This window comes from Thalassophryne amazonica, chromosome 13 (assembly GCF_902500255.1).
Source record: "Thalassophryne amazonica chromosome 13, fThaAma1.1, whole genome shotgun sequence".
NCBI lineage: Eukaryota > Metazoa > Chordata > Actinopteri > Batrachoidiformes > Batrachoididae > Thalassophryne > Thalassophryne amazonica.
In genome coordinates, this window is record NC_047115.1 from 77,486,886 (window position 1) to 77,513,709 (window position 26,824).

At 44.5% G+C, this 26,824-nt stretch overlaps 1 protein-coding gene across 3 annotated transcripts in view; it reads right to left on the bottom strand.

Annotated features, from left to right (window-relative positions):
* blnk (B cell linker) overlaps positions 1 to 26,824 on the bottom strand; it is a 164,619-nt gene that overhangs the window by 70,622 nt on the left and 67,173 nt on the right. For 2 of the 3 annotated variants that reach the window (XM_034185163.1, XM_034185164.1), the window contains exons 4-5: positions 2,288 to 2,353; positions 1,697 to 1,743 (exon numbers count right to left, since the gene is read on the bottom strand). In XM_034185163.1, the coding sequence (XP_034041054.1) occupies positions 1,697 to 1,743; positions 2,288 to 2,353 (113 nt within the window). Of the gene's footprint in view, positions 1 to 1,696; positions 1,744 to 2,287; positions 2,354 to 12,714; positions 12,847 to 26,824 lie in introns of those variants that run through there. The other variant, XM_034185165.1, reaches the window with a different exon arrangement.

A 26,824-nucleotide genomic window follows, 5' to 3' on the forward strand; every position in this document is an offset into this window, starting at 1 on the left:
AGAGTGCTTCACAACAGTGAGTTAAATAAGAATAAGACAAATAGAGTTAATTCAGAGATACAAGGTCTGTTAGAAAAGTAATGGACCTTTTTATTTTATGCAAAAATATATGGATTTGATTCATATGTTTTTACGTCAGCCAAGCTTGAACCTTCGTGCGCATGCGTGAGTTTTTTCACGCCTGTCGGTTGCGTCATTCGCCTGTGGGCAGGCTTTGAGTGAGCACTGGTCCACCCCCCTTGTCGGATTTTTATTGTCAGGGAAATGGCGGAATGATTTGGGCTTTGCTCCATCAGAATTTTTTCAGAAACTGTTAGAGACAGGCAGCTGGAAACCATTCGGAAAATTCATTTGGCTTTCGTTTAAAATTTTTTGGGCTTCACAGAGATTAAGGAGTGTTACTACCGCTTTAAGGACGGCCCACAATGGCGCACGGCGCGCCGCGCTCCGAGCCGCGATCGACAGGCAGAAACGACCATTTCATTTCTAAACGGATGGCTGTATGGCTCTGGGACCATCGTGTGCAATTTCTCTGGTTATCACAAGAGCTGATGATGCTTCCACAAAAAATGGAGAAAAAGATGTGGAGCATGCACATAACCGGTTTAATGAGTTAATCAATGTAGCATCAGAAGTGAAAACTTCAACTACACATCAGCACACAGAGTAAATAAAATGTTTTTTTTTTAATCCAACCTGTTGCATTCTTTCAACCGGATTCATCATCACAGCCTGACATAAGACTGGCCTTGTTTTAGATGACTGTCTGGAAATGCTTTAGCTGCTTATAGCGGTAATTGTTTGTGAATGAACATAGCATTTTTAAAGATGTCCCTCTGTGTTTGTCAGTTGCTCAGCCACCACTTTGTCCCGCCACCAACAAGAAGAAAAAAAAACTAATTTTAAAAGCTGAAAGGCCTTTCTGCACTTATTTTATTAGCATCACAGTGCTCCATTTATTCACGATCAGCGTTCACCATGGGCATTCTTTGTCTCATCAACATTCATGAAAATAAATCCCATTAAGGATCCACCAAAAAAAAAAAAAAAAAAAAAAATACACTGTTAACAACAACATTATTCATTATGAGCGGCTGAGTCTAGAGATGTGGGAGTATGACATCATCATTTCAGAAATGTTCAATATAGGTCGTATCACAGGTTACTTAACCATTTAGAGCAGGGTGGACATCGACAATGCAGATTAAGTGTTTTGTACAAGGATACAGATACAGTATCCAGCCTGAAGCTGGAATCGAACCCTTTTCTACATATGGGTAGTTCAGCTACTATACCGCAGAGCTGCCTGGTTCTATCAAATACTCCAATGGCAGAATTTTGTTTTATATAAGTATATATAAGTTTGACTTTGACCCGTGTCCTTGACTTTGAACTAATTGTTCACAAAATCAAATCTCTTTGTCCTTGGCTGACCCTCAAACATTTTACAAAGTCCAAACTGAATCAAAAGTAAATACTGGTGTAAATTTGTGCAGATAGTCAGTTTGAGGGTAGTTACATCCAAATTAGGTGGAGTTTAGAAATCATTGCACTTTAACTGCAGTTGTGTTTTACTCCCTCAATTTACTGACATTATTTGCTTTGTACTTGAAAAAAAAGTACTTAAAAGTATTTATCACTGTGACTGTGTATGTGCTGGTTAATTCACAGAGCCAATAGGAAGGATGTTACTTACCTCTGTAATCTCTTGCAGGTACTTTTGGAAGTGGTTTGCTTCTCAGTCTGTCATATATCAGAGAGACACTAATTACACATTGAGAATGTGAGGATAGTTTTAAGGCTATTTGAAAATGTTAATGCAATATGATGAAAACATCGTCAGCTTATATCTTGTGTGAATACACATAGCAGTTAACAGACTAATGTGCACATTTTTCAGCCAGGGTGAGAATGTACAGTTTGTGTGATACGTGTGTCATCGCAGTATCATGGGGTTTCATTTCACAAAAGGAAAGTCAGAGACCGACCAGATGTTTCACTATATTTTTAGATCCTATCAGTCGAATAGTTGTGAAAGAGGAATTAACATTCACTACTGGTGTGTGTCGTTTACGAGATGATGGAGGAGCCACCTGTGTGTGATGTAAAAAAAAAAACTGCTTTATTTAAACTGCTGTTCCACAAAATTTCACAGGAATCCAAAACCACTTTTTGAGTTTGCTTGTGCACAAACTGACAGCTTGCAGAGGAGAAAACATATATATATATATATATATATATAACATTTTTATCTTGTAATATTAAAAACCAAGAAAATCTGACATACCTTCTTATTTTATTCAGAAAGCCGCCATCATTTTTCCTGATGCCCTGAACAATCTTCTGCAGTTGCCTAAAAACACAAAACAACACCGAGATCTGTCTTCAGTTTTCCACTGTGTACAACAGTCCTGCTTGCAACATGAAAACACTTTTCTGTTCAACTTTTGAAGAAGTATGTGATCATACATATTTCATTCCCAGCTCTGGTAACAGTATAGCGCTCAGACAGCAAAAATGTAGTTGAGTGGGTGAGTGAGTGATTTGTCCCACCTCAGCCACCTTCTGTGGACAATAACTCAAAAACAATAATTGTTAATATGTATATGTCACGGACATGACGAGCGAAGTTCTTCAGCATCTCAGCATGTCATTTATGTACTTCAGACTTTTCGTCTCCCATCGGTTTGTGGCTTTTTACGACAATGTTGTCCGGTTTGTGGCTTCGTCTACCATCGGTTTGTGGCTTTTTACGACAGTGCTGTCCGATTTGTGGCTTCGTCTACCATCGGTTTGTGGCTTTTTACGACTTTTTACGACAATGTTGTCTGGTTTGTTGCTTTGTCTACCATCGGTTTGTAGCTTTTTACGACAATGTTGTCCGGTTTGTGGCTTCGTTTACCATCGGTTTGTGTCTTTTTACAGCTTTTTATGACAATGTTGTCCAGTTTGTGGCTTTGTCTACCATCGGTTTGTGGCTTTTTACGACTTTTTACAACAATGTTGTCTGGTTTGTGGCTTTGTCTACCATCGGTTTGTAGCTTTTTACGACAATGTTGTCCGGTTTGTGGCTTCGTTTACCATCGGTTTGTGGCTTTTTACAGCTTTTTATGACAATGTTGTCCAGTTTGTGGCTTTGTCTACCATCGGTTTGTGGCTTTTTACGACAACGTTGTCCGGTTTGTGGCTTCGTCTACCATCGGTTTGTGGCTTTTTACGACTTTTTATGACAATGTTGTCCAGTTTGTGGCTTTGTCTACCATCGGTTTGTGGCTTTTTACAGCTTTTTATGACAATGTTGTCCAGTTTGTGGCTTTGTCTACCATCAGTTTGTGGCTTTTTACGACTTTTTACAACAATGTTGTCTGGTTTGTGGCTTTGTCTACCATCGGTTTGTGGCTTTTTACGACTTTTTACAACAATGTTGTCTGGTTTGTGGCTTTGTCTACCATCGGTTTGTGGCTTTTTACAGCTTTTTATGACAATGTTGTCCAGTTTGTGGCTTTGTCTACCATCAGTTTGTGGCTTTTTACGACTTTTTACAACAATGTTGTCTGGTTTGTGGCTTTGTCTACCATCGGTTTGTGGCTTTTTACGACTTTTTACAACAATGTTGTCTGGTTTGTGGCTTTGTCTACCATCGGTTTGTAGCTTTTTACGACAATGTTGTCCGGTTTGTGGCTTCGTTTACCATCGGTTTGTGTCTTTTTACAGCTTTTTATGACAATGTTGTCCAGTTTGTGGCTTTGTCTACCATCGGTTTGTGGCTTTTTACGACTTTTTACAACAATGTTGTCTGGTTTGTGGCTTTGTCTACCATCGGTTTGTGGCTTTTTACGACTTTTTACAACAATGTTGTCTGGTTTGTGGCTTTGTCTACCATCGGTTTGTAGCTTTTTACGACAATGTTTGAAGTGCTTGAAGTGCGGGCTTCAAGCACGAGAGGGCGTCGGCACGAGAGGGCGTCGGCACAACAGAGAGTGACAGCTGTCACTCATCAACAGCACCAGCTGTCACTCATTCAACTATCATCATCCACTTCACCATAAAAGCCGGACTGCAACTCCACCTCCCCGCCGAGAAATCAGCTACCACTCAGGTAACCTTCTCTGCTGTACCTTACCGTGACTAAATATTGTTCTGTGTGCAGCCGTTGTTCCTGTGGATACAGTCTTCTGCTGGATTGGCGCATAGTGTGGGTTTGCGACGTCTTCGCCTCTCACTCCATCCAGAGAAGTGACTGACAGGAGCTGCACGGGTCTTCCTATTTTGGAGGTGGAGGTTCTCTCTCCCGGAGGAACTGAGTACTGAGAGATTACTGGGTGTGTATTCACACACCCACCATTAACTGTTTCTGTTTCTGCCAGCAGTACCAGGTCTGACAGCTGGAGACGGTGGCCACCTGGGGACCCAGGACTTGGCAGCTCCGGTGTTCTTCAGATCCGTTGGCGGTGGAAGCGATGTGGGATCCGGCTCTTCTCTGGACAGACGTCTTCTATCCTCGAGCCTGCCCACACGTCACCTTTTGTACGATTGACTGTACTTCTCAACTGCAATTGTCTGTATTCCGTTGTGCAATTCACAACATTAAATTGTTATTTTTGGCTTATCCATTGTCCGTTCATTTACGCCCCTTGTTGTGGGTCCGTGTCACTACACTTTCCCAACAGGATTTCTCGGCCTGCGTCATGGATTCCGAGGGGCGTCAACCATCGTTTGAACAGCCAATGGAAGAGCAAGGTGCACAGGCACCAGCAGGAGGTGTGTTAGGTGAGCTGCAGCACATCTTAACCGCTTTCACTGCTCAGTTGGACTTGGTAACCGAGCAGAATGTTATTCTCAATTGGAAGATGGAGGCTCTCACCGCCAGGGTGGAAGCGCACGCTGAGGGCGCTGCTGCAGCACCTCCTCCTGCTGGTCATATGCCAGATACAGACATTCCACTGGTCGTTCAACGAACCCCCCCCTCCATCCCCTGAAACTTATGTAAGCCCTCCGGAGCCGTACGGAGGCTGTGTCGAGATGTGCGCGGACTTCTTAATGCAGTGTTCGCTCGTCTTTTCACAGCATCCTGTCATGTATGCGTCAGATGCTAGCCGGGTGGCTTACGTTATTAATCTGCTACGAGGAGAGGCACGCGCCTGGGCTATGGCGCTCTGGGAGCAAAATTCACGGCTCCTAACGACATATACTGGGTTTATGAGGGAGTTCAGAACAGTCTTTGATCACCTCAATAGAGGCGAGACCGCTTCGAACGTGCTGCTGTCAATGAGACAGGGGCGTCGGAGTGCAGCGGAGTATGCAGTCGACTTCCGCATCGCGGCAGCGAGGTCCAGCTGGAATACTGTTGCACACCGCACTGCCTTCGTAAACGGACTGTCTCCGGTCCTGAAGGAGCATCTGCTGGCTAAAGAAGAACCGTGGGATTTTGACGGGCTTGTCGACCTGGTTATACGATTAGATAACCGATTAGAGGAACATCATTGGGAGCAGGGCGGGGGGCGGGGGGCGGGGGGCGTGGCCGGGCACGAGCCGTCCCTCTTCCTTCTGGGTCCGAAAGGGTGCCGCCGTCCCCACGCTCCACAGCCAGAGAGCGCCGTGTGGCAACAGCTCCCCCTGCTGATGAAACTATGGACACAAGCAGGGCGTCCTCTGGTGGTGGTAGGCCAGCAGTACCTCCTCTTCAGCGGCCCACACAACAGGACCCCCCCCTCAACCGGCGCCTCCCGGCGCCCGACCAGGCTTGTCCAGATGCCGTCGGTAGAAGTCGGCCAGGAGGGCCGGATCCAGGACGAAGCTCCTCTTCACCCAGGAGCGTTCTTCAGGTCCATACCCCTCCCAGTCCACCAGTTACTGGAACCCCCGACCCTTCCGACGGACGTCCAGGAGCCGACGCACGGTCCATGCCGGCTACCCGTCGATGATCCGGGCAGGAGGCTGCGCAGGTCCGGGGTTGCAGAGTGGTGAAGTGTGGTAGGGCTTGAGACGTGACACATGGAAAACAGGATGAATCTGCAGTGAAGCTGGCAGCTTCAGCTTCACTGCCTCGAAGAGATTCTGGCAAACCATCCGACGCCTCAGGAGGTGGAAGCAGCTCTCCACCGGCACTGTTTACAGTGCGGGTGGGGAGCTGTTGACCCTGACTGGGGATGTTGTTGGGCGGTGGAAGGAGTACTTCGATGATCTCCTCAATCCCATCGTCACATCTTCCGAAGAGGAAGCAGAGACTGGGGACCCAGAGGCGGACTCATCCATTATCCAGGTAGAAGTCACCGAGGTGGTTAGAAAGCTCCTCAGTGGCAAGGCTCCTGGGGTGGATGAAGTCCGTCCTGAGTACCTTAAGTCTCTGGATGTTGTGGGACTGTCTTGGCTGACACACCTCTGCGACATCGCGTGGCAATCGGGGACAGTGCCTCTGGATTGGCAGACCGGGGTGGTGGTCCCTCTGTTTAAGAAGGGTGACCGGAGGGTGTGTTCCAACTATAGGGGGATCACACTCCTCAGCCTCCCCGGTAAGGTCTATTCCAGAGTACTGGAGTGGAGAATTCGACCGATGGTCGAACCTCGGATTCAGGAGGAGCAGTGTGGTTTTCATCCTGGTCGCAGCACACTGGACCAGCTCTACACGCTCCATCAGGTGCTCAAGGGTTCATGGGAGTTCGCCCAACCAGTCCACATGTGTTTTGTGGATCTGGAGAAGGCGTTCGACCGTGTCCCTCGGGGCGCCCTGTGGGGAGTGCTCCAGGAGTACGGGGTCCAGGGTCCTTTGCTAAGGGCTATCCAGTCCCTGTACGACTGCAGCAGGAGCTTGATTCGCATTGCCGGTAGTAAGTCAAACCTGTTTCCAGTACACGTTGGCCTCCGCCAGGGCTGCCCTTTGTCACCGGTTCTGTTCATTATTTTTATGGACAGAATTTCTAGGCGCAGCCAGGGTATAGAGGGGGTCTGGTTTGGGAACCACAGAATCTCGTCTCTGCTGTTTGCGGATGATGTGGTTCTGTTGGCTTCGTCAAATCAGGACCTTCAGCGTGCACTGGGGCGGTTTGCAGCCAAGTGTGAGGCGTCCCGGATGAAGATCAGCACCTCCAAATCTGAGGCCATGGTTCTCGACCGGAAAAAGGTGCTTTGCCCTCTTCAGGTCGGTGGAGTGTCCTTGCCTCAAGTGGAGGAGTTTAAGTATCTCGGGGTCTTGTTCACGAGTGAGGGATGGATGGAGCGTGAGATCGATAGACGGATCGGTGCAGCGTCTGTAGTGATCGGTCGCTGTATCGGACCGTCGTGGTGAAGAGAGAGCTGAGTAGGGGGGCAAAGCTCTCGATTTACCGATCGATCTACGTTCCGATCCTCACCTATGGTCATGAGATTTGGCTCATGACCGAAAGAACGAGATTGCGGGTACAAGCGGCCGAGATGAGTTTCCTCCGCAGGGTGGCTGGGCGCTCCCTTAGAGATGAGGAGCTCGGTCACTCGGTAGGAGCTCGGAGTCGAGCCGCTGCTCCTCCACGTCGAAAGGAGTCAGTTGAGGTGGCTCGGGCATCTTTGCCGGATGCCCCCTGGATGCCTCGCTGGAGAGGTGTTCCGGGCACGTCCCATTGGGAGGAGGCCCCGGGGAAGACCCAGAACACGCTGGAAGGATTACATCTCTCGGCTGGCTTGGGAACGCCTTGGGGTTCCCCCGGAGGTCTGGGTGGCTTTGCTTGAGCTGCTGCCCCCACGACCCGACTCCGGATAAAGCGGAAGAAAATGGATGGATGGATGGATGATTATGTGAGAAATTGTGGATGTGCCTGGACATGCCAGAACATGTTCCGTGAGGCTTCATCACGGCGTTGCTTTGCGCCATGCGCGGAATTCCTCCGCACGTCTGTCTCAATGTGCTGAAAAAGTGCTGATGTCCACGTCTTTTCACAATTCCTGTGCTAGTCAGACGACGTCCCGGATAAAACACAGCATCCAGTTTGGAAATGAACAGCACATTCCACTGTTACAGGAGTTTTTGTCATGGAAAGAGGAGCGGAGGCTTCGCGCGTCACGGCGGTGCCACATGGCGCAAAGCAACGCCGTGATGAAGCCTCACGGGACATGTTCTGGCATGTCCAGGCACATCCACAATTTCTCAGATAATCACTCGATGGAAAAACCACTGACAGCTGTCTGAACACCATCTCAAAGCCGTCCTGTGAGACCAAAACGGAGGTGGTTTTGTCTCGCTCCAGTAGCAAATCCATCGTGACGTGCGAAGCCTCCGCTCGGCTTTCCATGACAAAATCTCTTGTTAAAAGTGAAATCTGCCGGAAAATGGTTGATGTCCAGCTCTTGTGATAACCAGAGAAATGGCACACGATGGTCACGGATCCAGACAGCCATCCGTTTAGAAATGAAATGGTCGTTCAGCCTGTCGATAGCGGCTTCAGAGCGCAGCGTGCCCCACAGCCACTGGGGGCCGTCCTTAAAGCGACAGTAACACTCCTTATTCTCTACCAAGCCCGTAACATTTTCACCGAAAGCCAGATAAATTTTTCTAATGGCTTCCAGCTGCCAGTCTCTAACAGTTTCTGAAAAAATTCTGATGGGGAAAAAAGCCCAAATCATTCCGCCATTTCCTGGCAATGAAAATCCGACGAGGGGGCTGGACCACTCCTCACTCAAAGCCTGCTCACAGGCGAATGACACAAACGACAGGCGTGGAAAAACTCACGCATGCGCACGAGGGTTCAAGCTTGTCTGACGCAATCACACGTGATTCAAATCCATATGATTTTTGAAAAAAATAATAAGGTCGGATACTTTTCTAATAGACCTCATATATGCAGGAGCTCAGTAGCCTGCCTACTGCTATAAACAGAGCCCAGACTCCTGGGCTATCTGCTGCTGGCTGCTGGCTAGCACACATAGCGTGGGTGTGCATGCCAGCTTGGTTGTATAACCAAGCAGATTCAATCCACATGAATTTTGATAAAACTTATACACAATCACTATGATATAATACTTATCAGAATACAGCCTATTCCTTCTTGGAATGAAGGTTTTCACTCTTAGCAGAAAGCTTTCAACCACAGTCTGTAAATTAAACTTTAAAAGTTGACTGGATAAAATATTAAGCTTTGTCTTTTCTTGCAATTTGTACATGTATTTCTAAACATTTGCACATTTTCTAAAAATAAAGGTGTAGAGTGTACATGATGTGTATCACTTTCCTAGCGTTGATCATAATGTATCAGGCAACCACATGTTTTCTGTATCACAATGGCACTCTGCAGATCATTTGAAAAAGTGATGTAGTTCTAACTGCTGATGGGGCAGCACCCTTTCAATCAGCCAGTAAGCGGGCATAGAGCCTGTGTTCTCCAATGGCGCGTTGTATATAGGCTGCTCATTATGATGTAAATATCATAAAGTAAATTGTGTTATTTTTCAACTCTTCACAACCTGCTGTCCTATTATAATAGTGCACTAGCTTTGGGGTTGATCTAATAGTTTTGGTATGTTGATGTTTCATGGCTCAAACCGTTTTTAGTGGTCAAACATCTTTTTTTTTTTACAATTGAAAAGATTGTTTGTTCTCTAAATATACCAATGAATGCATAACTTTAAGAAATATGCAAGGCAACATTTACACCATTTAAAGATGGAATGCCTCAAAGTGTGCAAAAAGAAACCACTACTTCTGCTGATAATGTGGCTGGCCTGAATATGGCAGAACCTGCGATCTTCCACAGTTAGTTAGTCAGATGCTCCAGAGTTTGTAACCCCAATCAGCTGTATATCCACTTTCCTGACAGAAGGACAAGGAACATTGTCTATCAAGAGGCTCTTCAGAACTACTGGTCATTAAAAGCTACATTTAAATATATATTCAACATCTCAAATCCAAAATTAACATTTGCTTAAAAGCCATTTTATTTTTGTAGCATTCTTATAAACTAGATTTGCAATGTATCAACAATCATAAAGGTCATAACATCAGTTCTGATGAATGATTATGAGCATACTTGATCTGCAATATAAATTCTGAAGAACTTCATTGTTGTTTCTTGCATGCAGCAAAATTCAGTTTTCTCTCTTGGTTTGGGGATTCCACCTATTTTGGGTTTTAAGTTCAAACCTTTGCCTATTCAGACTACATATATACTTATAAGATATCTACAATTATGACAAAATATAAACTTTGGAATATTTTGTAGATTATATCTTAAACAGGTTAACCTGGGCAACGCCGGGTACCCCAGCTAGTGAATAATACATAGAAGCCCTTTTTATCTGCTCTGATGTGTTCTTAAAATGTCTACAGCCAATTATGTTGTAGTTTCCAAAGCTGATTATGATTTATATCCACACAAGCAGGATGTTGCAGTCACAGTGCATTTTGTATTACTGCTTGAATGTAGAAACACACACTCATCTTCAATCGCTTATCCAAGATCGGGTTGCAGGGGGCTGGAGCCTACCCTGACAGTCACAGTGCGTGAGGTGGTTTACACCCTTGACAGGACACCTAGTCTATGAGCCATCAATTTTGACCTACTCTGAAAAAAGAGAATGTTTGAACCAACTTAAAAAGTGTCACAATTTGTAAAAACCTAAATGAATTAAGTTGTTTGAACTTAAGTTTGAAAGTTAAATCAACTCTACCTTATAAACTTAAGTTCAAACAACTTAATTCATTCAGATTTTTTACAAGTTGTAACACTTATTTAAGTTGGTTTAAACATTCTCTTTTTTCAGTGTAATCGGTACCAAATGACACTTAGAATCCAGCCTCAGTGTACTGTGACCTACACAAAAATGTATGATAACCATCCCAGGGTGGTAGTTATAGCCAGCTAGGGGTCAATGAAGAATTACACAGAGGTCAAAATGTAAAACTGCTTCAATCATATTAAAAACTACACCATATTATTTGGCTCATCACAATGATTCCAAAAAGGTATAGTTTGGACTATCTATGACTGAATGTTCTGGAATTATGAGGTAAAAACAGCAAAAATGGTGACAAAGGTCAGTTGTAGTTTCTACAAGGGTCAATAGTTAAAGTTGCTCCAATTTCAGTAAAAAATGATGCAAATTATTGGTCAAAAATACAACAACAACAACAAAAAAACGGATTAATAAATGAAGTAGATTTGACTGTGCTGAATGTTTGGTCTCCAAAGTTAAGGTCAAACAAGGTCAACGTCCATTGGATTCTATGACATGTGACATGTTTCCCTGTAACATGATAACTAAGCATGACAGATGATGCAAACTATTCCTTTTTAGAACCCTATTAACCTAAACAATAATTTGTATATTTTTTACTGAAATTGGAGCAACTTTAACTTTAGACCCCTGTACAAATTTAAACTGACATTTGTCACCATTTGTGCTGTTTTTACCCCATAACTCCAGAACATTCAGTCATAGATTGTCCAAACTCTACCTTTTTGGAAACATTATGATCAGACAAATAGTGTAGTATAGTTTTGAATATGATTGGTGCATTTTTACATTTTGGCCTCTGTGTAATTCTTCATTAACCCCTAGCTGGCTACAGCTACCACCCTGGGATGGTCATGATACCTTTTTTGTAGGCCTTGGTACACTGAGGCTGGATTTTAAATGTCGTTTCATCGCCTTAAGTGGTACCAAAAACCTGCTTGGCCCATGGACTAACCAGCATTCACACCCACACACACGCCTACGGACAATTTAAAGTTTCCAACCCACCTAACCTGCATATCTTTTGGATGTGGGAGGAAGCAGGAGCACCCAGAGGGAACCCACGCAAACATGAAAACTTCACACAGAAAGGTCACGGGCGGGAAGCGATTCCCATGACCTGCTTGCTTAAAAAAAGTGGTTAGATTAGAGTAACGCGTTACTAAGTAATGCGTTACCGGCATCACTGACGAGCACATATGTTGCTTGTGCTCCTTTGGTGATAATGACAGTTTATTTCCATAGTTTGACAGCTTTTATTGTTTCACATAATAGAAGTAAAGTTAATTAGCTGAACATGTTCTGCTTATGACAATAAAAAAAAAAAAAAGCTGACCTCACTATGCACAGCCACAGTAATTAAGCAATCGACACCAGACTTGCTATGTTGACTGGGGCCACCAAAGGGGAGGTCACTGGTGCCCTTAGGTTGATAGCATGCGTCCATGAACAGACACACACACACACGGTCAGCCTTATATATTAGATTACGACCTGCTCACTGGAGCCCTTATTTTTGCAGTTCATGTGGTACTCAGTTCAGGTACCAAGCATCACGCTTGACTTACAACATAGTAGCAGCTGTCTAGTGTGCACTTTATTTGCGCGCCGTGCACCAGTTAAGGCATGTTTTTTTTTTCAGTTAAAATATCCCTGCTGTGTAACGGTGTGCCAGAGCATTGCAGTGATATAACATGCTGTCATCTTTAATCAACATTCACTTGAGTCTCATGAATGTCACAAATTGCTCTCTGAAAATTAATGATGACAGCATACACACAATGTAATGCAACTAACTACACGTTAACCAAAGTGACATCAAATATACAATGACATGGATAAAATTCTTCTTAATTACTCGCGCGTAGAACAAGTAACTAAGCTAGTAAATCTACAATTTCAATGAAATAGAGACACCACTTAGTGGATATTAAGTGTATTAACACCACGTGTCTTGATCTTATTTCTTTCCTGAAAACATGGATGCAGAAGGTCAAATATAAACCAAATTCTTACCGAATCTTTGCCGTGGCAGGAGCAGTGAGTTTACTTAATGTATCCATTTTAATATTTGGTCCAAAACCTGACATTTTCCAAACATAAATCCTGTCTTGCGTGATCTCTGCAGTGCCCCGTGCTTCACTTTTGAGTGAGCGTTGAGTTTGAAACCATGTCCTGTTAGTCACGGGGCGGGGCGGGGGGTGGTGGGCATTTTTCATTCTGGCTGTCTCTGTCAGAAAAATCACTTCTCTTTTCCATTTTCCTCTCTCCACGTACACAAATACAGAGTGCAGTGACGACACTTTTGACAAAGCTCTTACACCACGTCTCATTTAACTCTTAAATACTCCTGAACAGAGCACAGCTATGAGGAAAAATATGGGTGATGATTCCACATTGCTAACAAAGCTCCTTTTCTATCAGACTATAAAAGTTTTGGTCGTGTAAAAATTAAATTACACTTTATATCTGGTTGTATTTATCTTGCTTGAAATAACTCCATCATGTCAAGTACAAGCGGCCGAGATGAGTTTCCTCCGCAGGGTGGCTGGGCACTCCCTTAGAGATAGGGTGAGGAACTCGGTCACTTGGGAGTAGCTCGGAGTCGAGCCGCTGCTCCTCAGTCAGTTGAGGTGGCTCGGGCATCTTTTCCGGATGCCCCCTGGACACCTCGCTGGAGAGGTGTTCTGGGCACGTCCCATTGGGAGGAGGCCCCGGGGAAGACCCAGGACACGCTGGAGGGACTACATCTCTCGGCTGGCTTGGGAACGCCTTGGGGTTCCCCCGGAGGAGCTGGGGGAGGTGTGTGTGGATGGGGAGGTCTGGGCGACTTTGCTTGAGCTGCTGCCCCCGCGACCCAACTCCGGATAAAGCGGAAGAAAATGGATGGATGTCAGTGACTCACTGACATCACTACATTATTACGTTCTGTTATTTGTTTCCAGTAGTTTTTCACATAGCCTCCTCTTGAGGAGGTAAAAGGCCTGGTGACGGTCTGATGATTGGCTTGACCTGTGCAGAATCTCTCACAACCAGTCTCACCTTTATTCTTTGATCCTGATTCCTTTCTACCTGATCCTGTTTTTGAACTTTGATCATGACTTTATACCTGATCTTTCCTTGAATCTTTGATCTTGATTAAGGAGTAGACCCAGCCTTTGATCCTTTATTATCCCCCTGGTATGAAATACAGGGTGATTTAGCTATCAGCATGCCCGTCGGCCCATCTGTCTGTCCGTTCGTCTGTCTGTCAATCCTTTTACGCTTGTTAGTATCACGGCCTGCCTTTGTCTGCCTCTCTTCTTTCCTTTTTTCTTAACTGTGTGTGTACATTGTTAGTTTTTCCCCCAGATGGCGCGCTGCAGAGGTGAGGAACACCTGCTGCTCATCATCACCACACACCTGATGTGCATGAGCAGCTCATCAGCAGCGGGTTACTTAAACCCAGGCTTTCAGCTTATTCACGGCCGGATTCTTTGTTTTCCATGCCATGAAGCCAGTTTGTTTTTCCTGAGGCCAGTTTCTTCCAGGAGCTTCTCAGAGCTTCACTGAGATTCAATGACCTTGACCTCGTCTTTCCTGCCGCTTCTATGCGCTCTGACGTTGGAGCTTTCCGCAGCTCGTTTCAAGGTAATCTGGCCAACTCTAATTCCTGTATTAGAGCTTGTTGTTTTCTCTGGTGTTTCCAGACACTATCCTGCGTGGCTTCCATGTCGCAAATGCTCCTGGCTCAATGGCTGTCTGCACCACGGCTCTCAGCTACAGAGCGCATAGCTCTGCCATGCTTGTTCTGCAAGATTCCGCTCTCACATAGCTCCTGTCCGTGACTGTGCATGATTAAGAACTGCTTCCAAGAACTGCTTCCAAGAAGTCAAAGAACTAGTACCAAGAACTATTTCCTAGAACTATATGAACTCTGATACTGAACCACTAAGAACTTTCCAAGTCATTTCTAAAGTCAAGTCCTGCTTAATTGGAACTGCGTCACAAGACGCACCTGACCTTTGACCTCTGAAGATAACTCATGAACTGTGAACGATTCCTGAACAATAATCCTTATTTCTTAGACTGTGAATATTGTTTCCAGAACTGTGAACATTCCTGTTTTGAGCCTTCTGTGAAATGTCTGTTGTTAAAGGTTTCAGTGTTATGAGTACCAGCCCTCACCTCTTTTGTCCTCCGTTCTCCTAGTGCCTGTTCTTTGCTGTATGCATCCCACCTGGCCCTGGCTCCAGAACCTTACACTCCAGGATTCCTGCTTGTTCTCAGACTCCCAAGTCTGTCCGTGGGTGCACTGCAGCTCCCAGATGTTCCACCGCTACAAGCGGGCCCTGTCTTAGCTCAGCAGGCCGTCTAACCAGCGCAGAATTGTTCACTTGTTTACTGTAAATAAAGCTCTTTTCGTTCACAACCAGTTCTGTTCCTTGCTCCCAGCCTTTAAGTCCATCACCTGTAACGGTCCGGTCCTGTCCAGACCATTAACCATAACAGTTCGTGCGATATCTCAAGAACCAGTTGACCAATCCTCCAATAATCCTCCAGTACTGGTGATATTGGACTGGTGGTATTGGATTGGTGGTATTGGTAATGGTGACTTTTTGGTCAATTTCAAGGTCACAGCAAGATATTCAAGAGCTTGTCATTGCCACCCTTGTTAGCATGGTATCTCAACAACCATTTGAGCATAGGGGTGTACTTGTACTTGTACTTGATTCCTCGACATTTTATATTACTGATTTGTGGGGACCGGGGGGATATGTCATCTCCTGATTACTCTTGTGTTTGATCTGAATTCCTTTATACTAGAGCCTGCCTTTGATCTGTGACTCCTCAATATCCAATACTGTTTTTGATCTGTGATCCTTGAACTTTCATCCAGATTATTTTATACTTGATCTGGCCTTTAACCTTTGATCTGATTTAAAACAGTAGATCCTGCCTTGTCCCTTGATCTTTGATCTTGATTCCTTTCTGCCTTATCCTGCTTTTGATCGTGAACTTCTTCTCAAATACATATTATTTTATTATTATGTCATGTTTTGATTTCCTGTTTTCTGTTTCTTCAGCTTTGTAAAACTTTGTAAAAACCTTGTAACTATTAGAATGGCCTAAGCAATGGGTCACCCCCCTGAGTCTGGTCTCCTTGTGGTTTCTTTCTCAATATTATCAGAAGGAGTTTTTCCTTACCACTGTCACCTGTGTGCTTGCTCTTGGGGTTGATAAGGTTAGACCTTGCTTGTGGGAAGTACCTTGAAGCCGCTTTGTTTTGATTTGGCACTATATAAATTAAATAAATTGAAATTGAATTGATCTTTGATTCCTTTATACCTAATCCTGCTTTTCATCTTTGATCTTTAATCCTGATTACTTTATACCTAATATTTCCTTCAACCTTTGATCCGATTTACACAGTAGATCCTTTCTTTAACCCGGATCCATTTATACCTGATTCTGTCTTTGATCTTGATTCCTTTATGGCCGACATTGCCTTTATATTTGAAGCCCTGTTTAAACGGTCTGTTGCACACAGTCTAAAGTTCATAGTGCAAGATCTTTTTATTTTGGACATGTCCACCTCTACTTTGCTATTTCCAGGCTTAGCACAAAGTAAGGCACAAGGCAAAAAGAGGTTGATTTTAGTTTCTTAATTAATGGTTTCTGTGTTTTGGGTGTAACATGAATTAAACCAATCAGAAAAGCTGGCTGCATTGCAGTTTAGATACATTAGTTTGCAGAAGTGAGACTTTTCCTGGAGAGGAAACAGATCTGCTTGTGTGCAAATTAATTCTACTTGACAAGATTATTTACGGATCATTTACCAAAGCTCCCTGGTTGAAGCAGGCATTACATGTGGTGGTGGCTAATAAGTCCTTGTCTGCTGGCTTCATATGAGTGTCCACACAGTGCTGTACAATGACAGGAGACGCGGAAACCATTTGTCTGGATATGAGCAAATTCTTTATACTTTTATACCTTTATACACGTATTTATTTACTTAAGAGCTCTGCACAAGAATTCCAATGTACCCAAACCTTGTATACAAGTACAAATGGCAAATAAAGTCTCTAAATCTGTAAGTCTAAGTATGAATAGTATAAATTGTCTGTGCCTCACCTGAGACCAGGTTTTTGGTGGCCTATGACGCTATTGATTTCTGCTGCCTCATGATAGCAATGAACTATCACTTTGTCTGATCACACCTTATATTAACACCAATGCAACTGTGGATGCACAGATGAGCACAAGTACTACTACACCAATTAGCTAAACTGCAGGATTGTCTTACAGACATAAAGACATGGATGACCTCTAATTTCCTGCTTTTAAACTCAGATAAAACTGAAGTTATTGTACTTGGCCCCACAAATCTTAGAAACATGGTGTCTAACCAGATCCTTACTCTGGATGGCATTACCCTGACCTCTAGTAATACTGTGAGAAATCTTGGAGTCATTTTTGATCAGGATATGTCATTCAAAGTGCATATTAAACAAATATGTAGGACTGCTTTTTTGCATTTACGCAATATCTCTAAAATTAGAAAGGTCTTGTCACAGAGTGATGCTGAAAAACTAATTCGTGCATTTATTTCCTCTAGGCTGGACTATTGTAATTCATTATTATCAGGTTGTCCTAAAAGTTCCCTGAAAAGCCTTCAGTTAATTCAAAATGCTGCAGCTAGAGTACTAACGGGGACTAGAAGGAGAGAGCATATCTCACCCATATTGGCCTCTCTTCATTGGCTTCCTGTTAATTCTAGAATAGAATTTAAAATTCTTCTTCTTACTTATAAGGTTTTGAATAATCAGGTCCCATCTTATCTTAGGGACCTCATAGTACCATATCACCCCAATAGAGCGCTTCGCTCTCAGACTGTAGGCTTACTTCTAGTTCCTAGGGTTTGTAAGAGTAGAATGGGAGGCAGAGCCTTCAGCTTTCAGGCTCCTCTCCTGTGGAACCAGCTCCCAATTCAGATCAGGGAGACAGACACCCTCTCTACTTTTAAGATTAGGCTTAAAACTTTCCTTTTTGCTAAAGCTTATAGTTAGGGCTGGATCAGGTGACCCTGAACCATCCCTTAGTTATGCTGCTATAGACTTAGACTGCTGGGGGGTTCCCATGATGCACTGAGTGTTTCTTTCTCCTTTTGCTCTGTATGCACCACTTTGCATTTAATCATTAGTGATTGATCTCTGCTCCCCTCCACAGCATGTCTTTTTCCTGGTTCTCTCCCTCAGCCCCAACCAGTCCCAGCAGAGGACTGCCCCTCGCTGAGCCTGGTTCTGCTGGAGGTTTCTTCCTGTTAAAAGGGAGTTTTTCCTTCCCACTGTAGCCAAGTGCTTGCTCACAGGGGGTCGTTGGACTCAAAACTTCTTAATCACCCTCAAACTTCAACACTTTAAAAATGTATTTTTGATGTCCACTTTTCATTCCAGCCCATATGGAGGGTATATAATATGGATAGTTAAGCTAACATCATTGGTCTCTTTTTAAAAACATATCCATGTGTAAGGCCAGACATTGTGAGTCATGGAAACACTATGTTGCAATCCTGCTCATTTTCACATTTAACCCAAACGACAGAACAAACACAAGAGTGCACCTTCAGCAGGATGAGCCACTTCAGTGTGGTCACCGTGGGGATTTTTGTAAAATTCATCTGCTCAACCACAGAACATCAGGAGAAAGCAGCAGGCTGTCTCGGATAAGTCCCTATGAGGACATAACGTGTTTTGGAGATTGTGGGTACTTAAATATTTCTTTTACGTGGCTGAGTCATGTGGCTTTGCTGTACACAAAATATAAATATAACACAATGCTAAAATGCCCTCAGCCATATGAGCATTGTGTTCTTTATAATTTGCAGTTGTTTAATTAATTATTAAGATCCTGTTGTCTTACATACAATTTGTACATGTTCAAAAAAGCCTCTCTATCAGTTAATAAATCAAAAACAATACTCATCATCTCACTCATCTTCAACCACTTATCTGGGATTGGGTTACAGGGGCAACAACTCCAGCAGAGGACCCCGGACTTCCCTTTCCCGGGCCACAATGACCAACTCTGACCTCTGACTAGACTCTAGAGACTGGGAACGCCTCAGGATCCTCTAGTCACTAGAGGATCCCGAGGCGTTCCCAGGCCTATGTGGAGATATAATCTCTCCACCATGTCCTAGGTCTTCCCCGGGGTCTCCTCCCAGATGGATGTATCTGGAACACCTCCCCAGAGAGGCGCCCAGGAGGCATCCTTACCAAATGCCTGAACCATCTCAGCTGGCTCACTTCAACGTGAAGGAGCAGCGGCTCTACTCTGAGCTCCCCACGGATGACCGGGCTTCTCACCCTATCTCTAAGGGAGACACCAGCCACCCTCCAAAGGGAGCTTGGCCACTTGTACCTGCCATCTAGTTCTTTCGGTCATGACCCAACTCTCATGACCATAGCTGAGAGTAGTTACGAAGACTGACCAGTAGATTGAGAGATTCACCTTTTTGCTCACATTTCGTCACAACAGTACGGTAGAGGGAATGCAACACTGCCCCTGCTGCACTGGTTCTCTGGCTAATCTCACGCTCCATTGTTCTCTCACTCATGAACAAGACCACGAGGTACTTGAACTCTTTCAATTGGGGCAAGACCGCATTCCCTACTCACAGTGGGCAATCCATGAGTTTCCTGCTGAGAACCCATGGCCTCAGATTTAGAGGTGCTGATCCTCATCTCAGGCACTTCACACTCGGCTGCGAACTGATCCAGTGAGTGTTGGAGGTCACAGGCCGATCAAGACAACAGGACCAACAGAACATCATCTGCAAAAAGCAGTGATGAGACCCTGAGCCCACAAAACTGGAAACCCTCCTCCCGGCTACATCTCGATATCCCATCCATGAATATCACAAACAGGATTGGTGACAAGGTGCAGCCCTGGCAGAGGCCAACCCCCACCAGAAACGAGTCCGACTTACTGCCGAGCACCCGAACACAGATCTCTCTTTGTGGGTACAGAGATTGGATGGCCCTGAGAAGGGAGCCCCTCACTCCAAACTCCAGCAGTACCTCCCACAGTATCTCGCGGGGTACCTGATTATATGCCTTCTCCAAGTCCACAAAACACATGTAGACTGGATAGGTTTAAAGGCTTTAAATTTAATTTAACAATTTCTGTTAAATTAAATTTATTTTACTAGGAAATGGAGTGGGCTGCGGCCTTGACTTTATCTAAATTCTGGGTCTTATAGTGAAGCTTAGGGCTAGTGGCCGGCGATCACCTTTTAGTATTTCTTTTGTTCTTCTTCTTGCTTAATGCTGACAAATTATACTGTATTTGTTGTCTTTCTGATGCCTGATTCTCTTTTTTTTTTTCTCTGTTTGAGGTGCGGCTCCATCCAGAGATGGGTGTGGTGTCTGTTTCTGAAACCCTCCTGTCCTGTGCACGGCAACATTTCGTGTATCTTTGTTTTGTGAATTGTTTTGTAATTTGTGACTCAAGCATGGATCTGGCAGAGGGTCACCCCTTTGTGTCTGGCCTGCTTGAGGTTTCTTCCTCAAATCATCAGAGGGAGTTTTTCCTTACCACTATCACCTGTGTACTTGCTCTGAGGGTTGGTAAGGTTAGATCTTACTTGTGTGAAGCACCTTGAGGCAACTTTGTTGTGATTTGGCGCTATACGAGGGCTGTCAATAAAGTATAGGTCCTTTTTATTTTTTTTTAAAACTATATGGATTTCATTCATATGTTTTTACGTCAGACATGCTTGAACCCTCGTGCGCATGCGTGAGTTTTTCCACGCCTGTCGGTGACGTCATTCGCCTGTGAGCACTCCTTGTGGGAGGAGTCGTCCAGCCCCTCGTCGGAATTCCTTTGACTGAGAAGTTGCTGAGAGACTGGCGCTTTGTTTGATCAAAATTTTTTCTAAACCTGTGAGGCACATCGAAGTGGACACGGTTCGAAAAATTAAGCTGGTTTTCGGTGAAAATTTTAACGGCTGATGAGACATTTTGAGGTGATACTGTCGCTGAAACCGACTTCTTCTGAAACTTCTCTGTTCTCTCATGACGTCCTGGATCAATAGAGCCTGAAATGTGGAGGTTTTCAGCTTGAAACAGGCTGATGACGGCGCCTGAGAGCGCTGCGCGACGTCTCGCACCGTGGGAAGTCCTTAAAGCGACAGTATCACCTCAAAATCTCTCATCAGCCGTTAAAATTTTCACCGAAAACCAGCTTAATTTTTCGAACCGTGTCCACTTCGATGTGCCTCACAGGTTTAGAAAAAAATTTTGATCAAATAAAGCGCCAGTCTCTCAGTAACTTCTCAGACAAAGGAATTCCGACGAGGGGCTGGACGACTCCTCCCACAAGGAGTGCTCACAGGCGAATGACGTCACCGACAGGAGTGGAAAAACTCACGCATGCGCACGAGGGTTCAAGCATGTCTGACGTAAAAACATATGAATGAAATCCACATAGTTTTTGAAAAAAATAAAAAGGACCTATACTTTATTGACAGACCTCGTATAAATGAAAATAAATTAAAATTAAAATGGGCATACTCCCAGGCCCCTCCAGGATGCATGTGAGAGTGAATAGCTGGTCAGTTGTTCCATGACCAGGACGGAACCTGCATTCTACCTCTTCAGTCAGAGGTTTGACTATCGTCCGAACCCTCCTTTCCAGTACCCTGGAGTAGACTTTATCAGGAAGACTGAGTAGTGTGACGCCCCTGTAATTGGCACACACTCTCTGGTCCCCTTTTTAAAATATGGGGACCACCACCCCAATTTGCCACTCCTTAGGCACTGTCCTAGACCTCAACGCAATGTTGAAGAGATGTCTCAACCAAGACTAGGGATGGGTATTGATAGGATTTTATCAATAATGATGCCATTATCTATTCCGCTTATCAATCCAATTCCTTATCGATTCCCTAATGGATACCTCTTGTGAATTTTCTGTGTCCTAAAAGTAGGCTTTACAGGTTTTCTATGTCAACAACATTTTATTGAGTCTTAAAGTAAATAACTGTGAAATTGGTCATGATTGACATATTTTAATGAATTTGAGAGGGGTTAAGAAGTGGATTTGCCGCTTCTGAAAAGCAACAAAGCAAAGAACCAGTGAAGCAGCGGGTCGGAGCACTGCTTCATTGCTTCAAGCTTCAAAGCAGAGCTGCAATGCAAAAATGGTTGACTGCAAACCCACTGCAGGGTCTCCAATCAACGTAGAGAAATGATCATTTTCCTGACAAACACCCTTAAAAACAACAGCCACTCTGAAGGACCAATAAGGGAATCGTTAAGCAAAAAAGGCAATCGATGTCAGTGGATCGAATCATTTCTTGAAAAGAACCGGTTCCCGACACCCAACCCTATCCAAGACAGTCCCTCTGGACAGATCTCATCAACCCCTGGGGCCTTGCCACTGCAGAGTTGTTTGACTACCTCAGTGACTTCCACCATGGAAATTGATGATAATCCCCCATTAGCTTCCAGCTCTGCCCCTACAATAGAGGGTGCTTTGGGCTGATGCAGGAGTTCCTCAAAGTGTTCCTTGTAGCACTGATTTACATCCTCAGTTGAAGTCAGCAGAGTCCCATCCTTACTGTAGACAGCTTGAATGGTTCCCCGTTTTCTGTATTGGAACTGCCGTGGTGACTGAACAACAGCACCTACCTTTTCATCAGTTTCACATCATTATTTGTCCATCTTAATGATCTGTTATTCAGGTAATTTGATGAAATTGTGATGCATTTTCTAGCCATTTTGGACAAAAAAATGTTTCTACTGTAAATGATTTGAGTGCAAACTAATACTTATAACATAATTAACATTTATGTAACTTATCTGACCTATGTAAGTTACGTCAGGTACGTTTACATATACCACTCATACCCTCAGAGGCTGATCATACCGTGCTAATTCTCAGGAACAGACCAATGAAGTTGCTGGTTTCAATGCAGAAGAGTACTGCTCATGGTCATTTTATTGGTTCTCTGAAAACCCTCCAGTAAATGGCAACAAGACCAGAAATGTTGTTTATAAAGAAGCTTTAACACTGACGTCCAAGCTAATAGATCCATTTCCATTTTTCTTTACTAGTTCTTTTGTATTATCACTTTACAATTTTCGATCCCATAGGGATGGGTATGAATGCATTAGTTTAATAATAACTGTAAATATATTGAACTGAACTGTTTGACATAAAGATCGTAAAGACCAGCGTTAGATTTAAAGCATTTTACCTTCATGTCTGAGAGCATGGACTTATCCCAAACATTATACCCCCTTCACATATAACAGAATTGAAGCCGACTGGCGCACGAAGGAGGAATTGCATGCCACTCATGAAAAATCGGAGCTGCCTCAAATGCCTCGTACACCTGTCGTCACAACCATTCATGCACAGCAGCGGCCAAAAGACAGCGAGTGCCCATTCGACCCCCCTGGCAGGTGTCGGCCAAATTCCAGGTGTCACACACGAACATCCAACACCACTCACTGGACACTTAGAAGACGCAGGTGTATTCACAATCCCAGCACAAGAGTAGAGAACAGGTGACCACATTTGAGCTGTCTGTGAAAATTGTCTAACTGGAACACAAGTGTGGCGAAACCTAGCAACACATGGGTGTGACTGTGCCGAACTCCCACCCCAACACACACACCACGAATCCAACATTGTCAGGTGTGGCTGAGAGTTCCGGAGTCCGCTCACTGTCCAGCACAGTGTGCTGCTGGGACAGCTGACCACTGTGTACTACAACTCAGCTGGTGAACACGCAATGCACATATGTGTGTGTGGGCGCTCATGCCCTCATGACATGCTGATAATTATGTGCAGACACAATCACACGAGGACCGGCCAGCGTTTGCGCGCGTGGCATGGTGTGAAAGTAATGAGCCAGCCGGGCAGGCTGATGCCACTTCCACCACTTAAATTGTAGTTTACATGACAGACAGAAAGAGCGGTAATTAAATAAAACAAATAAGGGTAAAGGCGTGAACTCATTCATGTGTGATCACTTTGCTGTGGACATACAGCACCTGTCAACTGACTGCTGCATCAGCGCCCTGCAATGTTGGATGCCACCATGAGGCACGTGTAACTGCGGGATTTCCCCACATTGTCATAATCACATTTGCAGCAAATCACTGCGCGCTGGCCACACCATGCCGGCTGATGTGTTCATGAGACGGAAGCCCAGCAATTCATAAGACGAGAACCCAGCTGATGTCTTCATGAGTTGAATGCATCAGGTAATTCATGTAAAACATAAAAGGGAGAACAGAAATCCACACAATTTCAGTACTTCCTGGTGTACGTCTAGGTGGAGGCTATGTCCGCTCTTTATAACAGGTGTTTTTAAAGTTTTTTGCTCCGCTGCTGTGTGCACGACTTTTCACGTGCTCGCACTGTGTTCATGCACGCAAACACAAGTGTGCATGAAACCATCGCTGCGGTATCGTGCATGCCATGTCCAACTGTACGAGGTCTGTTAGAAAAGTATCCGACCTTATTATTTTTTTCAAAAAACATATGGATTTGAATCACGTGTGATTGCATCAGCAAAGCTTGAACCCTCATGCGCATGTGTGAGTTTTTTCATGCCTGTCGGTTGCGTCATTCGCCTGTGAGCAGGCTTTGAGTGAGGTGTGGTCCACCCCTCTCGTCTATTTTTTATTGCGAATAAAGGTCTGAACGATTTGGATCTTTGCTGCATCAATTTTTTTCCAGAAACTGTGAGAGACCTCCAGGTGGACACCGTTCGAAAAATTAATATGGCTTTCAGAGATGATTTTATGGGGATTAAACAAATTACGGGGTGTTATTGTCCCTTTAAGGACGGCCCACAACTGCTGAGGGCGCGGCGCGCTCCCTGCGCCGATGGACAGGCTGACACCCCGCACAAACAACTAGATCATTTCCAACGTGAAAGCTTTGTTGATCCGGGACCTCGTCTGACTTTCACAAAAAGGCAGAAGATGTGGACATCAGCACTTTTTCATGGAAAAAGAAGCAGAGGGACACGCCTCCGTGCCGCTCTTGACGCGGCAGAAAACCACCTCGGTGTTGGTCTCTCAGGACGGCTTTCAGACGGATTCCGGTTGCTTTTCTGTCGTGTGAATATCCAAGAAATTGAGCTTGAGCTGGACAAGCCCCAACATGTCCTGTGAGGCTTCATCACGGCGTTTCTTTGTGCCGAGCGGCTGCACCACGACGCGCCGAACTCCTCCGCACATCTGTCTTAATGTGCCGGAAAAAGTGCCGATGTCCACGTCTTTTCACAATTCCTGTGCTGGTCAGTTTAGAAATGAATGGCACATTTCACTGCTACAGGAGTTTTTGTCATGGAAAGAGGAACAAAGGCGGAGGAATTCCGCGCGTCGCGGCGGAGCTGCATGGCAAAAGAAACGCCGCGATGAAGCCTCACAGGACATGTTCTGGCATGTCCAGCTCATGCACAATCACAATCGGATATTCACACGACTGGAAAGCAACCGGAATCCGTTTGGTTTTGTCCCGGGTGGTTTTGTCCCGCGTAATGAACGGCTCTGTAGCGTGTCCCTCGGCTTCTTTTTCCATGAAAAAGTGCTGATGTCCACATCTTCTGCCTTTTTGTGAAAGTCAGACGAGGTCCCGGATCAACAAAGCCTTCACGTTGGAAATGATGTGGTTGTTTGTGTGGGGTGTCAGCCTGTCCATCGGCACTGGGAGCGCACTGCGCTCTCAGCAGTTGTGGGCCGTCCTTAAAGGGGCAGTAACACCCCGTAATCTGTTTAATCCCCATAAAATCGTCCCTGAAAGCCATATTAATTTTTCGAACAGTGTCCACCTGGAGGTCTCTCACAGTGTCTGGAAAAAAATTGATGCAGCAAAGCTCCAAATCGTTCAGACATTTATTCGCAATAAAAAATAGACGAGAGGGGTGGACCACACCTCACTCAAAGCCTGCTCACAGGCGAATGACGCAACCGACAGGCATGAAAAAACTCACGCATGCGCACGAGGGTTCAAGCTTGGCTGACGCAATCACACATGATTCAAATCCATATGGTTTTTGAAAAAAATAATATGGTCGGATACTTTTCTAACAGACCACGTATGTCCCTCCCAACAGCAGGTGGTATGTTTTGCAGTTCCCCATTTCATATTTCGTTCTTGGATTTTCTTCCTGGTTTCTGTGTCTTTCGTGTTATGTGTGAAGGGGCCCTTAACGTATCCACCACATCAGAGAATCACAATCGGTCCTGGATAGCAACCATCCAGGCAGACAACTTGTCCATCCCCACCTGTCAAAAGAAACCATGAAAGGGTGTGGGGCATAAATGGCTACTCATTGGAAATATTTGTAGGAGGTCTTGAGGTTAACTGTGGCTTTAATGAAATCACTGAGTGAACATTCATGGGTGACAAGGAACTTCTGAGCTCATCAAATAATTGCTAGAATGTATTACAGTTTGTTCCATGTTCGGATTGTAATGTAATACATTGGCGATGGATCCCAGTGCAGAGAACTACATTGACTGGAAAGCAAAGAGGTTTACTGTTTGTTTATTAATTTATTGGACACCACCGTGGCTTAGTGTTTACCAGTATTGCCTCACAGTAAGAAGGTAATGGGATCGCTTCCCACCTGTGTCCTTTCTGTGTGGAGTTTGCATGTTCTCCCCATGTTTGTGTGGGTCCCCTCCGGGTGCTCCGGTTTCCTCCCACATCTAAAGACATGTAGGTTAGGTGAATTGGAAACTTTATATTTGTCCAGGTCTCCCTTGTAAAAGACATCTTGATCTCAATCGGACTAACCTGGTTAAATTAAAATTTAATTAATGAATACAAGCACAGACATCTGTCTGCACCCGTTTGAAGGATACAAAATTGTCAGCATTTTTCAAATAAAGATAAGCACAGTGTTGGAATCAGTACATCCACACTGAAGATTTAGGCTGTAAATATACCACAGCACTCACAGACTGGTCTTGTTCAACCTTTTAAAAGCACTGTATAGTTGTGGTAAAATTATTAAACTTGTGCTGTTTCCTAAATGTTAAGATATTTATTGTAGATTTTGGTTATTTTATTTCTCATCATATCCTTTCACATTCTTTATTATATATGGTGCATT